At 36.3% G+C, this 15,029-nt stretch overlaps 2 protein-coding genes across 2 annotated transcripts in view; one reads left to right on the plus strand and one right to left on the minus strand.

Moving 5' to 3' along the window:
- Rnf169 (ring finger protein 169) overlaps positions 1 to 15,029 on the minus strand; it is a 104,145-nt gene that overhangs the window by 33,046 nt on the left and 56,070 nt on the right. The window lies entirely within an intron of this gene.
- LOC143392108 (protein AF1q-like) lies at positions 3,492 to 4,836 on the plus strand. The gene is made up of 2 exons (XM_077108740.1): positions 3,492 to 3,512; positions 4,558 to 4,836. The coding sequence occupies exons 1-2, from the start codon at positions 3,492 to 3,494 to the stop codon at positions 4,834 to 4,836; spliced, it is 300 nt and encodes a 99-aa protein (XP_076964855.1).

Raw genomic sequence — 15,029 nt, forward strand, 5'->3', positions numbered from 1 at the left:
GTTACAGGATACATTGAGATCCATGGTCTAAGATGCATGCTTACAATACCAGCTACTCAGGAGGTTGAGGCAGGAGGACTGAAAGTTCAAGGCCAGCCTGGGCAACTGAGAGAGAGATCCTGTCTCAAAAATTAAAATTAAAATAAAAAGGGATGGGGTGTAGCTCAATGGCAGGATGTCCCTGAGTTCAATCTCTAGTGCCAAAAAAAGGACACAGGCTCTACAAAGAAATTTAAAGCAAAGGCATATGTTCCTCATCTGGGGGAGGTAGCATGGCATTTATGAAAATAGCATGGGTTTGGAATAAAAATCTGGGTGATATTGAGGCAAATGAATCACCATTTGCTTACTCCAAAGTAGGGATATGCTGAGAGCCATTGCCAAGTAGGAATGACGCATGGCAATTTCTTTTTCAGCCTACTCCATGTTGCTTAGAGGAAGGACTCTCCATTGTGGAAATGGGCTTGCCTTTGGACCCAGGTCATTTGCAGTGACACTGCATGTATGCTTGAGTAAGGTGACCCTGCTCAAGGACCAGGGTGGATCCGGGTTTAGGGAAGATCCTGCTGGATTAGGGTGGGTCCAGGTTTAGGGTGTATCCTGCTGCCTCAAGCGCCTGCCCACTCCTTGAGTTCCCATTGAGTTCTCCCGGGATTCAGAGAGTATTTTGGGATGCAGAGCCCAGTGGAAGTGCGGATTTCCCCAGAACGTGTTTGTTGAGTGCCAGTGAGTTTGGGAATAAAGAATTGCTGTTTGAATCTACAAGGCTATGAGTGGCTCGTGATTTTGTGTCCAGCCAGACTGCAGCAGGGATAATGCTTTTTTCTTTGCAGAGCTTGCTGGAAGGAGTAAATGAGATAGCATAAAACATAGTATTTAATATAGTTCCTTGCGGTGCATCATGAATCAAGGGCTTCAATAAAATTTAACTGATTATTAATATCCTATAATTGACTTATTTCAACCATTCTTGCAAAAAAAAAATTCTGATAGGCTGTTGCCTCAAGGTTAACAACAACAGAAACACCATAATAATAAATAACAATAGAACCTTAGTTTTATCTTTCCAATTTCTTTCTTTTTTTTTTTTTCTTTACTTTCTTTAGGTAAATTTCTTTAGGCCTGATTCCTATAAGAACTAGTCTTTAAGACACTGAGTCTAATTCAAGAGGTGTAATGGCTCACACTGAAATCCCAGCAACTCCAGAGGCTGAAGTAGGAGGACTGCAAGTTCAAGATGAGCCTTAGCAAATTAGTGAGGCCTTAAGGACTTAGTGAGACACTGTCTCAAAATAAAAACATTTTTAAAAAAGAGCTGGGGATATGGATCAGTGGTTAAGTGACTCTGAATTCAATCCCCAGTACCAAAAAAAAAAAAAAAAAAAAAAGTTATGAGTATGCAAAGCACACCATGCACAAAGCTATGACAGGAGAAGATTCAAATGAATCTCTGCCCAAATCAAACAAGAACACAAGGGAAAGAAAAATAAAATAAAGCCATAGCTGGGGAGAAAACAAAACAAAAGCCTATGTTGCTCGCATAAAGAAATCAATGTCTTTTAAGATCTTAGAAGTTCTTGTTCAACAATTTGACCAAATGCTACACTAACGGGCATTTTACTTCATAAGATAAGCAGAACAGCACAAAAGAAATTGGGTTTTACCATCATAATAATTTTATTATTTAATAAACTCTTATGTGTCAAATGCTAAGTTCAGCATGATACATGTGTGTGTATACACACACACACACACACACACACATATTATCTAAGAGTCAGATAATGTGTTCAAATTGATTCACCAATAGACCCTAGAATTCAACTCTAATCTGTCTCAATGGTTCTCAACCAAGGATGATTTTTGCCCCCAACGGAACATTTGTCTGCAGACACTTTTTGTTGTCATTACTGGAGGAGTGGACTACTAGCATCTGGTGGACAGAGGTCAGGGATTATTGCTAAACATCCTAGATGCACAAGTTAGTCTCCTCCCGCAATAAACAAATACTGTCTTCTAAGTACTAAATTTAATTTTATACATTTTAGTACGATTTTGTTTAGTGTTTAAGGATGTATATTTTTGCCCCCTAATAATTTGTATTGCTGCTCCAAATTTTTAATAATAGACTTGTTGGCAAAACATAGTTTTCATTGCAATGGAGAATCACTGCTAAGAAATCATCATCTTAACAAAGCTAACAGTTTACAAAAGTGAAAGTCATTCATCCATTTAAATCTTTTTAAAATTTTTTGTAGAAATCATTGGAATTTATTCTTTCAAAAAAATTATATATCTTTAGTTGTAGATGGACATAATACCTTTATTTACTTATTTTTATGTGGTGCTGAGGATCAAACCAAGTGCCTCACATATGCTAGGCAAGTGCTGTATCACTGAGCTACAACTCCAGCCTCCATTTAAATCTTCACATGAATAATGCTGGTGTTTTCTTCTATATGGGTGAGATACTAAGATATATATTTTTTTGGTTTTGTCCTTTTCTGACCATAACTCTCATAGTCCTTGTTATTTCCTAAGTAACTAGAATAATGTTGGGGCATTTCAGGCCTCAAGAAATCAAAATCGCTTTTTCTCTGACCTTCTCCTGCCCCCCATACACTCCGCCTGTCACCTTTTCTGTGTTGGACCTGACCCTAAAGAAATTCTCTTGCCTACTTTGTCTAATAGAGGACCACACAAAGACCTCTCCATTTCAGGAGGGGTCCTACCTATACCCAGGAAGGCTACACAGAAATGCCAAGAAGAATGAACAAACAGGCCTCACTAAGTTTCCCCAGGTAGTATAATAGCATTACATCATACCCTTTTTGCCCACTCACATTTGAACACAATTGTCCATGTTTCAATCATGCTCCACATGAGCATAACTGAAAAAACCTGAAAGTACAGGGTACAGAGAACTTCTGAATGGCTAAGCACAGGAAGGCTCCTGTGGGATAGGATACCTGAGAGGGCATGGAAGCTCCATATTCCTTTCCACATGATTGGCCCTATGTATCTCTTCATTTTTATATCCTTTGTGATATCCTTTCTGCTTCTTAAATTTTTTAAGTCATAGATGGACACAATGCCTTTTAGTTATTTTAATGTGGTGCCAATGATTGAACCCAGTGCCTCACACATGCTAGGCAAGTGCTCTACCACTGAGCTGCAACTCCAGCCCCCTATGATATCCTTTCGAATAAACTGGTTAACGTAAGTATTTCCGTGAGTCCTGTGAATCACCCTAGCAAAATAATCAAACTATTTTAGGAGGGAGTTTTGGGAACAGCAATTTATAGCTGATCAGTTAGAAGCATAGGCAAACCAACCAGAGGCATCCATAGGGATCGATCCCTGAACATATGGAATCTGAGACTATCTCCAAGTAGACTCTGTCAAAATATAAATAAATTAGGGGACACCCAGCTGGTATTCACTATAGAACTGATTACTTGCTTGGTGACTGGAAAAGCGTCACAGGCTTGATGTCAGAAGTGATCTATGCTGTGAGAGTGTAGCAGGAAAAAACAAATCTGAGTTGGAGGCTTGTTTTCACTATATCCTCATAACCCAGTTCTGTAGGAAGTGAGTTTTTTGTTCCTTGGTGGTCATTTATAAGGATATGAGAACTTTGCTAGCCATGGTAGTGTACACCTATAATCCCAGCAGCTCGAGAGGCTGAGGCAGGAGGATGGCAAGTTCAAAACCAGCCTCAACAACTTAGCAAGGCCCTAAGCAACTTAGTGAGACCCTGTCTCTAAATTAAATATAAAAAGGGCTGGGGTTAAGTGTTCCTCAGTTCAATTCCCAGTACAACCCCCAACCCCAACAAATGATATGAAAACTTGGGCTCTAGGAAAGTATTTTTATACTGAAAACTCCTCAGGGAGGGTCAGAAAGTAGCATAATAAACATGAATAAGAAATATCAATAGCTACTATTTACTGAAATCTTCTCTGTTCCAGGTATTAAGTTTATAAAGCTTATCTCATTTAATCCTTATGGACTGTATTTGTATCTATTTATAATTATCATTTTATAGACCTGAAAAGTTGACTCTGTGGTTATTTCCAAAGTTACAGAGACTGAATACTGAAGAGCTTGGATTTTAAAGTAAACCTCTTGACTTCAGATACTCAACTTCAGAGCTACTGACATTTTGATTTAGGTGATTTCTATGGTGGGACCTGAGCAGTCTGAAAAGGTATTTTAATACATTAATACTTTCTTGGGAAGCAGGACTTGAGGATGTAGTAGCATAAAAGGGAAAGAGAGAGCCAAAACAAAGAGGCGCAACAGTTGGCTCAGCCGTCAGGGACAATATGAGAAACTGTAGGAAATTCATTACAAGATGGTCAAAAAACAAATAAATAAAATAAGCATAATCATTCAAATTAGCCAAGAGGGTGGAGAGGGCGGAGGGAGAGGGAGTGAGGGGACAAAGCCTTCCGAACCTCAGCAGCTTCCTTTTCCTCCTTCCCCAAGCAGACCCCAGAGCTCCTGAGGCCCTCTCTCCATCTTTGGAACACTCTGCTAATTCACTGATAACAGGAAACTAAGAGGGACCCTGTGAGTAGCCAGTACTGCTCCTTTCTTTTCTGGAGGACGCCTATACCAGAACTGGATCTGTTGGAGCTGGAAGGCCTGGGTCTGTCAGATACACCCACCTACAAGATCAAGGACAGCAGTGTTGGCAAAATGATCTGGCAAGCAACAGGAGTAGAACATGAGAAAAAGGCAGAAGGCGATACCCTCCTAGAGTACAGCACCTTCAACTTCTGGAGAGCTCCCATTGCCAGCACCCACTCCTTGGAATTGGACTTGCTCTAAGGCCAAGACTTTTCTTTGCCACCACCTTGCCCTTATTGTCTTCTCTTTCAAGCCTCTTCTTTCTCATTCCTTTCCCAAATTAATCTTGTTCTCTTCCCTCTATTGTGTTGATAGTGCTGATGAGTCTGTCAGTTGAGTTTTATTTATTTATCTATCTATCTACTCTGTTTCTCTCAAAAGCCCTCAAACCAAAGTAAAAGGTTCAAGCAATGGAGTATAGGATCACAGAAATCCCACCCCCACCCCCTGGATTATTAATCCCAGAAAACAAGCTTTGTGGAAACATCAGGGAGTAGTAGAGTAGTACAAAATGGAAGACAGTTTTGATTCCATTTTTAATCAGCTTCAAAGATTGCTCAAATCAGAGGGTAGAGCACTTGCTTGGTATATGTGAGACCTTGGGGTTTGATCCCTAGCACCACAAAAAAGAAAAAGATTGCTCAAACCTTTGTAGTTTCCTGTAGTTACCAGTAAATTTAAGTATTATTTCCCAGGGTTAATGAAAACATTCTAATTTTTTTTAAAATTTTTATTGTTGGTTGTTCAAAACATTACATAGTTCTTGATATATCATATTTCACACTTTGATTCAAGTGGGATATGAACTCCCATTTTTACCCCGTATACAGAATGCAGAATCACATCAGTTACACATCCATTGATTTACATATTGCCATTCTGGTGTCTGTTGTATTCTGCTGCCTTTCCTATCCTCTACTATCCCCCCTCCCCTCCCCTCTTCTCTCTCTACCCCCTCTACTGTAATTCATTTCTCCCCCTTATATATTTTTTTCCCTTTCCCTTCACTTCCTCTTGTATGTAATTTTGTATAACCCTGAGGGTCTCCTTCCATTTCCATGCAATATCCCTTCTCTCTCCCTTTCCCTCCCACCTCTCATCCCTGTTTAATGTTAATCTTCTTCTCATGCTCTTCGTCCCTACTCTGTTCTTAGTTACTCTCCTTATATCAAAGAAGACATTTGGCATTTGTTTTTAAGGGATTGGCTAGCTTCACTTAGCATAATCTGCTCTAATGCCATCCATTTCCCTGCAAATTCTATAATTTTGTCATTTTTCAATGCAGAGTAATACTCCATTGTATATAAATGCCACATTTTTTTTTATCCATTCGTCTATTGAAGGGCATCTAGGTTGGTTCCATAGTCTTGCTATTGTGAATTGTGCTGCTATGAACATGGATGTAGCAGTGTTCCTGTAGTATGCTCTTTTTAGGTCTTTAGGGAATAGACCGAGAAGGGGAATAGCTGGGTCAAATGGTGGTTCCATTCCCAGCTTTCCAAGAAATCTCCATACTGCTTTCCAAATTGGCCGCACCAATATGCAGTCCCACCAGCAATGTACAAGTGAACCCTTTTCCTCACATCCTCGCCAGCACTTGTTGTTGTTTGACTTCCTAATGGCTGCCAATCTTACTGGAGTGAGATGGTATCTTAGGGTGGTTTTGATTTGCATTTCTCTGACTGCTAGAGATGGTGAGCATTTTTTCATGTACTTATTGATTGATTGTATGTCCTCCTCTGAGAAATGTCTGTTCAGGTCCTTGGCCCATTTGTTGATTGGGTTATTTGTTATCTTATTGTCTAATTTTTTGAGTTCTTTGTATATTCTGGATATTAGGGCTCTGTCTGAAGTGTGAGGAGTAAAGATTTGTTCCCAGGATGTAGGCTCCCTATTTACCTCTCTTATTGTTTCTTTTGCTGAGAAAAAACTTTTTAGTTTGAGTAAGTCCCATCTGTTGATTCTAGTTAGTAACTCTTGTGCTATGGGTGTCCTATTGAGGAATTTGGAGCCCGACCCCACAGTATATAGATCGTAGCCAACTTTTTCTTCTATCAGATGCCGTGTCTCTGATTTGATATCAAGTTCCTTCTTTGAGTTAACTTTTGTGCATGGCGAGAGAAAGGGATTCAGTTTCATTTTGTTGCATATGGATTTCCAGTTTTCCCAGCACCATTTGTTGAAGATGCTATCCTTCCTCCATTGCATGCTTTTAGCCCCTTTATCAAATATAAGATAGTTGTAGTTTTGTGGATTAAACCTTCTAATTTTTAAGATGATTTGCCACAACAGAATGATTTCCAAAATGTAAGGTGACGATCTTCTTTTTTAATCCTGTTCCTTCTTATAATACATTTTTTTTTTCAGAGAAATTGGGGTAAAGGTATAAAACAAGGAAACAATACATTATGAAAATATGGAAAAGTACTAAATCATTTCAGAAATAGCTGAAGCTCTTTCCTTCCAAAAAAGCATTCTTTGTTTTCTGCAGTACTGTGGATTCAACCCAGGGGCATTCTACCACTGAACTATATCCTAGCCCATTTTATTTTTTTAATTTTGAGACAGGGTAGGGTCTAAGTTGCTGGCCTTGAACTTGTGATCCTTTTGTCAGCCTCCAAAGTCCAAAAGGATGTTCTTCAGTTTACTCACAACTTTGCTAATTATAGATTGATAATTGATAATTGCTTCTTAAGAAGAAACCTTGCTATTAGGATAATTTGCAAGGTTCTGATTCAGTCTTCTAAAAAGCATAAGGTTTGGTCCTAAGTATTTAGTCTTGCCCCTTCCTCATTTGCAATATATAATACTACTAATCAATGAGCCTGATGCATAGTTCTAAAGCTACCTTAAGACCATAATATGAACAATTACATTCTGCCCCTACACCTTGTTCCCACTCCTTCCAAAATTATTGCTGCTGATTTGTGCTATTTACTCATTTATTTAATAAAAACATTCAATCCTCCCCACCCACCAAAAAAGAGAAATATATATCTATTGGCTCCCACATCCCACCAATCAAAGTTCATTCCAAGGAGTGTTAAGTATCCCTCAGAGTAACTTGTATAGCCTGAGTCAGTTCCCATGATGGGCCCAGTAGCAGGGATAACAGAGAAGTCCTGGAGCTAGAAATAAGATGTAAGCAGTAGGAACCTAAACAAGAAGATATAATGCAGCTGCTCACTACTATAAATGGAATTATTTTTATAACTTCTATTTACAGGTGCCAATTACCAGAGAAAAAGTTTACTTCTATATGTAATCTCATACTCAGCCACACTATCAAGAATACTAGGGGTTGCATTGTGGCTCAGTCATGTGTGAAGCACTGGGTTTGATCCTTAGCACTGCATAAAAATAAACAAAATAATGGCATGCTGTTCATCTAAAACTACAAAATTTTTTTTAAAAGAATGCCATACATTTCCTGAAAATATCTTTGCTTTGCCTATTTTTAAAATTTACTTATTATTAATAAATAAATTTATTTTTGCAAAAATTAGGGATTGAACCCAGAGGTGCTCCATCACTGAGTTAGATCCTTAGCCCTTTTTGTTTTTTATTTTGAGACAGAGTCTCAAACGTTCAGTCTTTCTAACTCAGCCTCCAGAGTGCTGGGATTATAGGCATGCATCACCACACCCAGCTAAAAATTAAACTTTAAAAAATCAAAATATGAGGCTGGGGTTGTGGCTCAGTGGTAGAACGTTTGCCTAGCACGTGAGAGGCCCTGGGTTCGATCCTCAGCACCACATTAAAATAAAGTTATTAAGTCCAAATACAACAAAAAAAATTTTTTTTAAAAATTGTATTAAAAATCAAAATATACACACAGAAAAGCACATAAATCATAAATGTAAGGCATTAAAAATTATACAAAATAAATATACATACATAGCCACCACCCAGATAAAGAAATAGCTTAATACCAATACCCCTTTGCGCCTCTTCCTCACTCAAAAGTAACCATGATTCTGGCTTCTAACACTCTAAAATCATTTTAGATATTTTTGAATTTTACATAAATGAAGTTTTATGTTTACTGACTATCTTATATCACACAACATTCTATTTGTATGTTTAACCCATAATTAACCTACTCAAACAGTAGCTTATACTTTCCCATTTTGTTTTATTGTATTCTATTATTGTATATAAACAATTTAACCATTCTGTTGGTGACAAATATGAATTCATGGTTTCTAGTTTTGGGCTATTTATAAATAAATAAGGATTTATTATATGGATTATATAAGGATTTATTATATTTGTTATTATATAACATTTTAATCTACAATTTATTTGGAATTGACTTTTTAAATTCAGTTATGTTAAGGTACATACTCAACATATGCTAAAGGATACATAACATCCTTCAGTATGTATGTATCCACGCGTATGTGCACTATGGAACAGTGTCTAAAAAAGACACTGCTAAGACATAAGATATAGGCATGCTGCCACAGTTTCCAAATTGAACATACAAGTTATATACTCCCACCTTCTAGTGTAGAAGAACAAGAGGTGCTTCCAGCTTTACTAACACCCAATACTGTCTATTTTAGCCATTCCAGTGGGTTGGTACTGCATTATTTTAATCTGCATTTCTCTAAAAACTAAAGGTACAGAACAATCTTAAATTTACTACTTGGAAATCCCCTTCTATGAAATGGCTATTCATATCTTCGCTTTCTTAGATGTTTGGGTTTTTTCCTTTTAGTAAGTTTAAGTTTTATTCTTTGGATATGAGTCAATTGTCAGGAAAAATACACAGACATGTAAGATATGTAAGTATGCTACAATTTAAAGGTGTTCCTCAAGAGTCCAAGTGTTGGAAACTTAATCAAATTCATATGTTAATAGTATTTGGAGGCAGGGCCTTTGAGAGATTAGGATTAGATGAGGTTGTAAGGGTGGAGTATCATAACGGGCTTTATAAAAGGAAGAGAGAGAGCATACTTACTGTCTCACCATGTCATGTTCTATGTCACACTGTGACACAGCAAGAAGGTCCTCACAAAATGATAGGCAGATGCCAACACCATGCTCTAAGACTTTGCAGTCTCCAGAGCCAAAAGCCAAATAAATTTCTATTCTTTATAAATACCCAGTCTCAGATATTTTATTATAGCAAGAGAAAATGGACTAAAAATGAAAAGACACACACATATATGTGTATGTATGTGTGTGTGTGTGTGTGTGTATTTTTTTTTTTCTTTTTCCCCTTTCACATAGAAGTTTACATTTTTCACTCTTAGTACTATCTTCTCCACCCCATGCCCTTGGTACTGGGGATTGAATCAAGGGGCACTTTACCACTGGACAATGGTTGTCATTTCTAATTTTTTATTTTAAAAATAATTTTTGAGATGAGTCTCACTAAGTTGCTGAGACTGGCCTCAAACTTGGATCCTCCTGCCTCAGCCTCTTGAATAGCGGGGACTACAGGAGTAACCACCATACCTAGTTTGGTACCATCTTTTGAAGATAAGAAATTCCAGATTTTAATGCAGTTAAATTTATTAATCTTTTATATTATGGTTAGTGCTCTTTATACACCATTTAAGAAATTTTGCTTTCCATGAGGTCATAAGAATATTCTCCCGTGTTATCTTTAAGGAGCTTATTATATGACATTTTAATCTACAATTTACTTAGAATTAACTTTTTAAATTCAGCTATGTCAAGGCATATAATCTACATATGCTAAAATGAACACATGGAATGTATAATTCAATGGCTTTTGACAAATGTATATCCATGTAAATATTTGCCTAATCAAGATATAGAATAATTATTACAACCCAAAAAAGTCCCTCTGAGCACATCAGTAATCAATCTCCTAACCCACTCAGCACTAGGCAACCACCAATCTAATGACTACAGATTAGTTTTGCCTATTATAAAATTATATAACATGTATTCCTTTGTGTCACATATCATTCACTCAGCATATTTTTTGAGATTTGTTCACTTTATTAAGATATCCCTTTATATGGATGAGATATACTTCATTGTAGGAATATACCAAATTTTTTTTAATCCATTCAAGTACTGAACAATTGGGTTGTTTTTTCATTTGGGGCTATTATAAATAAAGCTATGAACATTCATCTCTTCATGGACCAATGTTTTTGTTTTGGTTGGCCTAACAGCTGCAAGTATAATTGCTGGATCACATAGTAATTACGTTTAAATGTATAAAGCAACTGCCACTTATACCATTTTAGGCTCCCACTACCAATGTGTAAAAGCTCCAGCTGATCCACATTCTCACATTTTCTTGTCACACATGGGAACTGTTAGTCTTTTAATTTTAGCCATTGTAGAGGATACAAGGCAATGTCCCTATGGTATTAATTAGTATTTCCTGATGGCTAATTATGTTCACTGACTTTTCATGGGCTTACTATTATATCTTCTTTTGTAAAATGTCTGTTCAAACCTTTTGCCATTTTATTATTCATTCATTATTTATTTATTACCTTATTAGTAGTTACAAGAGTTCTTTTTAAAAAATATATACATTTTTTTTTTAGTTGTAGATGGACCCACTACCTTTATTTATTTATCTTTATGTGGTGCTGAGGATCAAAGCCAGGGCCTCACATATGCTAGGCAGGCACTCTACCACTGAGCTATAACTCCAGCCCTACAAGAGTTCTTGAAATATTCTGATAATATACACATTTTGCAAATATTTTTTCTAGTCTTTGCTCTTTTTATTTCCTTAATGACAGATTGTTTTTTTAACTATGACAAAGTCCAATATATAATTTTTTTTCTTTCTATGATCATAAAGTCTAGAAAGTCCATGTTCCTTCTAGAAAATCTTTGCCTATTCTCAATGTCAAAAAAATTCTTTTTATTTTATGGTTTCTTCTGCATAGCTTTAGCTTTTACATTGAGTTTTTAAAATCACCTTTTACATATGGTATAGAGATCAAGATTCACTTTTACTCATTCATAAGATGTTCAGTTTATTCCAGCACTATTGTTGAAAGTCTTTTCTTTACTATTGAAGTATTTTTGTGCCTTTGTGAATACCAGCTGACCACTGTTATATACTGTAAGTTTTTGTCTCCCCAAAATTCCTATTTTGAAAACCTAACCCCCAATGTCATCATATTAAGAGGTTGGGGCCTTTGGGAGGTATTTAGGATACGAAAGTGCAGTTCTCATGATGGATAAAGACAAACTGTGGAAAATATACACAATGGAATATTACTCAGCATTAAAAGAGAATAAAATCATGGCATTTGCAGGTAAATGAATGGAGTTCAAGAATATAATGCTAAATGAAGTAAGCCAATCCCAAAAAAACAAATGCCAAATGATTTTTCTGATATAAGGATGCTGATTCATAATAGGAATGGAGCGGGCATGGAAGTAATAGATAAATTCTAGATAGGGCAAAGGGGAGGAAGGGGAAGGGAGGAGGTATAGGGGTAGGAAAAGACGGTGGAATGAAATGGACTTCATTATTCTAAGTACATGTATGAAGACATGAATGGTGTGACTCTACGTTGTATACAACCAGAGATATGAAAAAATTGTGCTTTATATGTGTACTATGAATTGAAATGCATTCTGCTATCATATAACAAATTCATTTAAATTTTTAAAAATAACAAAAAAAATTTAAAAAAACTCATATCCACTCATACCCAGAATACACAAAAGATATCTCAAAATTTAACAGCAAGAAAGTAATCCAATTTAAAAACATGCAAAAGATTTAAACAGACATAACATCTAAGAAAACAAACAGAAGACAAATAAACATGAAAATATGCTCAAATTATTAGTTATTAGGGTAATGTAAATTAAAACCAATGAGATGCCATTTCATACCCACTAGGATGACTATAATCAAAAAGCAGAAAATAGCAACTTTATATATGACAAGTATTTTTGTTTATATATATATATATATATATATATTTTTTTTTTTAACAGCACACTTAAATTTTCAAGTGTCATACAATCTGTTCTATAAGTATCATCAACTCACTACCAGCTTTCTATTCTTTTAAACACTACAATAAACATTTTGCATGATAGGTTCATTAAGGCAATATTTTAGTAACTGAATTCAACTGATTTTCTAGTTGTAATCAGCTAGTTGAATTTTCCACTAACAGCCAAACACAAATAGGTCTGTGCTCACTAAATTACTTTTTCTAGTTCTTTATTGTGAAAAAATACCCAAACGTAACCACATTAACTATTATTGATATTAAATATATTCTTTATGTTGTACAGCCATCAGCAACATCTCCAGAACTCTTTTTCATTTGTATAACTAAAACTATACTCATTAATTAAATAATACCTCCCATTGTCCCCTTCCCCAACCTTTTCAACCACATTTCTCATTCTGTTTCTCTGAATTTGACTACTCTGAATACCTCATTATATGGAAATCACATAGTATTTGCTTTCTTGTGACTGGCTATTTCACTTAGCATAATGTCCTCAAAATTCTTCCATGTTGTGCCACGTGTCTTTCCTATTTTATTTTGGAACTGGAAGTTGAATCCAGGGCTTTGCGAATGCAGGCAGATGCTTTGCCACTGAGCTACATCCCAGCCCAAGATTTCATTCCTTTTAAAAACTGAATAATCCATCATTGTTTACATTTTGCTCACCCATTGACACTTGGGTTGCTTCCACACTTCAGCTGTGTACTGTGGGAGGTCATCCTCACACGTGATTTGAGTTACCTCCCTGGCTGGGCAAGAGGCGCTTAGACACATCCTTGTGTTCAGAGCTTTTCCCACCCTTCTAAGGTCCCAGGGCTTGTCCGTGTGGAGGCGTGTTTGGCCACTACCCCTGAAGACCCAATCGTCGCACCTGACCTTGGGACTCTGCCCCCCTTAATCTTCATTGGATGGGATTTTCCCCAGAATTTTTTGTTTCCCAATAAAAGTCCACTTTCTGGCGTGTTCTATTTCTCTCTCTCTCTTTCTGGCCTCTTCAGTGAACTTTGATACCCTAATAGGTAGCTTGAGGCTGGAGGAAGGAGACACCATCCTGGAGCTGGTTTAAAGGTAATTAGAGTCTGTCTCTTTAATTCAAACTCCCTTCGGATTTCTCACATAACTGAACCTTCATTTATGAAGCCTGTGTGGGCTAAAGTATACACAACAGGTGTACCACACAGTTACCACTTCAAGTCCCTGCTTTCAGTCCTTCTGGGTATATAATAAGAAAGACAATTGCTGGATCATATAATAAGCCACCACATTATTTTCCACATGGATTTTATATTCCAACAACAGTACACAAGAGTTCCAATTACTTCATGTCCCTGCCAGCACTTGTTATTTTCGGGGTTTACAGTAGGCAACCTAAAGGGTGTGAAGTTGGCATTTCATTGTAGTTTTTAACTTATATTTCCTCAATATTGGTGATGTTAAGCATCTTTTTATGTCTTTTGGCTTTTTGGTATCTTTAGAGAAATGTCTATTTAAGTCCTTTGCCCATCTTTGAATCACGTTGGGTTTTTTGTTACTGAATTTTAAGAGTTCTTTATATATTCTAGATAATCCCTTATCATACTAGGATTGCAAATATTTTCTCTCATTTTGTAGTTTTTCTTTTTACTTTGTTGATAATGTCTTTTGATGTATTTTAACAATTTTGGGGAAGTCCAATTTGTCAATTTTTTCTTTTGTTGACTGTACCTTTAATGCCCTATCAAAGAAATCATTACCAAATCCTATGTCATGAAGTTTTGCTGTATGTTTTTGTCTTATTTATAGTTTTAGGTCTTTACTCATTTTGAGTTAATTTTTGTACAAGGTTTAATGGTCCAAATTCACTGTTTTTCTTAATCTCTGTTCATACAAGAGCATGGATGCCTATATAATACTTCTAGACAACCCATGAATCTGGAATAATGTTCAATTCACAATAAAAATTGTTGTTTGTCAACTGATTATGAATCTGAATCTAGGTTATAGATACATGGAAGTTCATTTTATTCTCATTTTACATTTGTTTAAATATTACAAAAATTAAAAATTTAGAAATTATTTATAACATTTATTATGATAATTAACAAGCCTCACATGCTGGCTGATAACAAAAATAACTGAAGGACTTAGCCCATGAAATGCAAGTTCTGATTATGGTCTTCCGAATGCTAAGTGTGGACTCCAGAGTGAGTGAGTGAGTGAGAGAGAGAGAGAGAGAGAGAGAGAGAGAGAGTGTGTGTGTGTGTGTGTGTGTGTGTGTGTGTAAACACATCCCCAGCGTCCCCAGAGACACACAGACATACACACACACCACTATTTCAAATGAGACCCAATCTTAAAATATATTTAATAGTACCCAGAACATTGACCTATCGTGGACTTTCTTTTCCTCACATTTTCTATTGACAT

The sequence above is a fragment of the Callospermophilus lateralis genome, chromosome 2 (genome assembly GCF_048772815.1).
Source record: "Callospermophilus lateralis isolate mCalLat2 chromosome 2, mCalLat2.hap1, whole genome shotgun sequence".
Lineage (NCBI taxonomy): Eukaryota > Metazoa > Chordata > Mammalia > Rodentia > Sciuridae > Callospermophilus > Callospermophilus lateralis.

What these genes read in the sequence shown, in the direction of transcription:
- LOC143392108 (XM_077108740.1), top strand. Translation starts at nt 3,492, where the DNA reads ATGTCAGAAGTGATCTATGCT. An exon ending in TGTCAGAAGTGATCTATGCT is followed by an intron (nt 3,513 to 4,557) that starts GTGAGAGTGTAG and finishes CACTGATAACAG; the next exon opens with GAAACTAAGAGGGACCCTGT.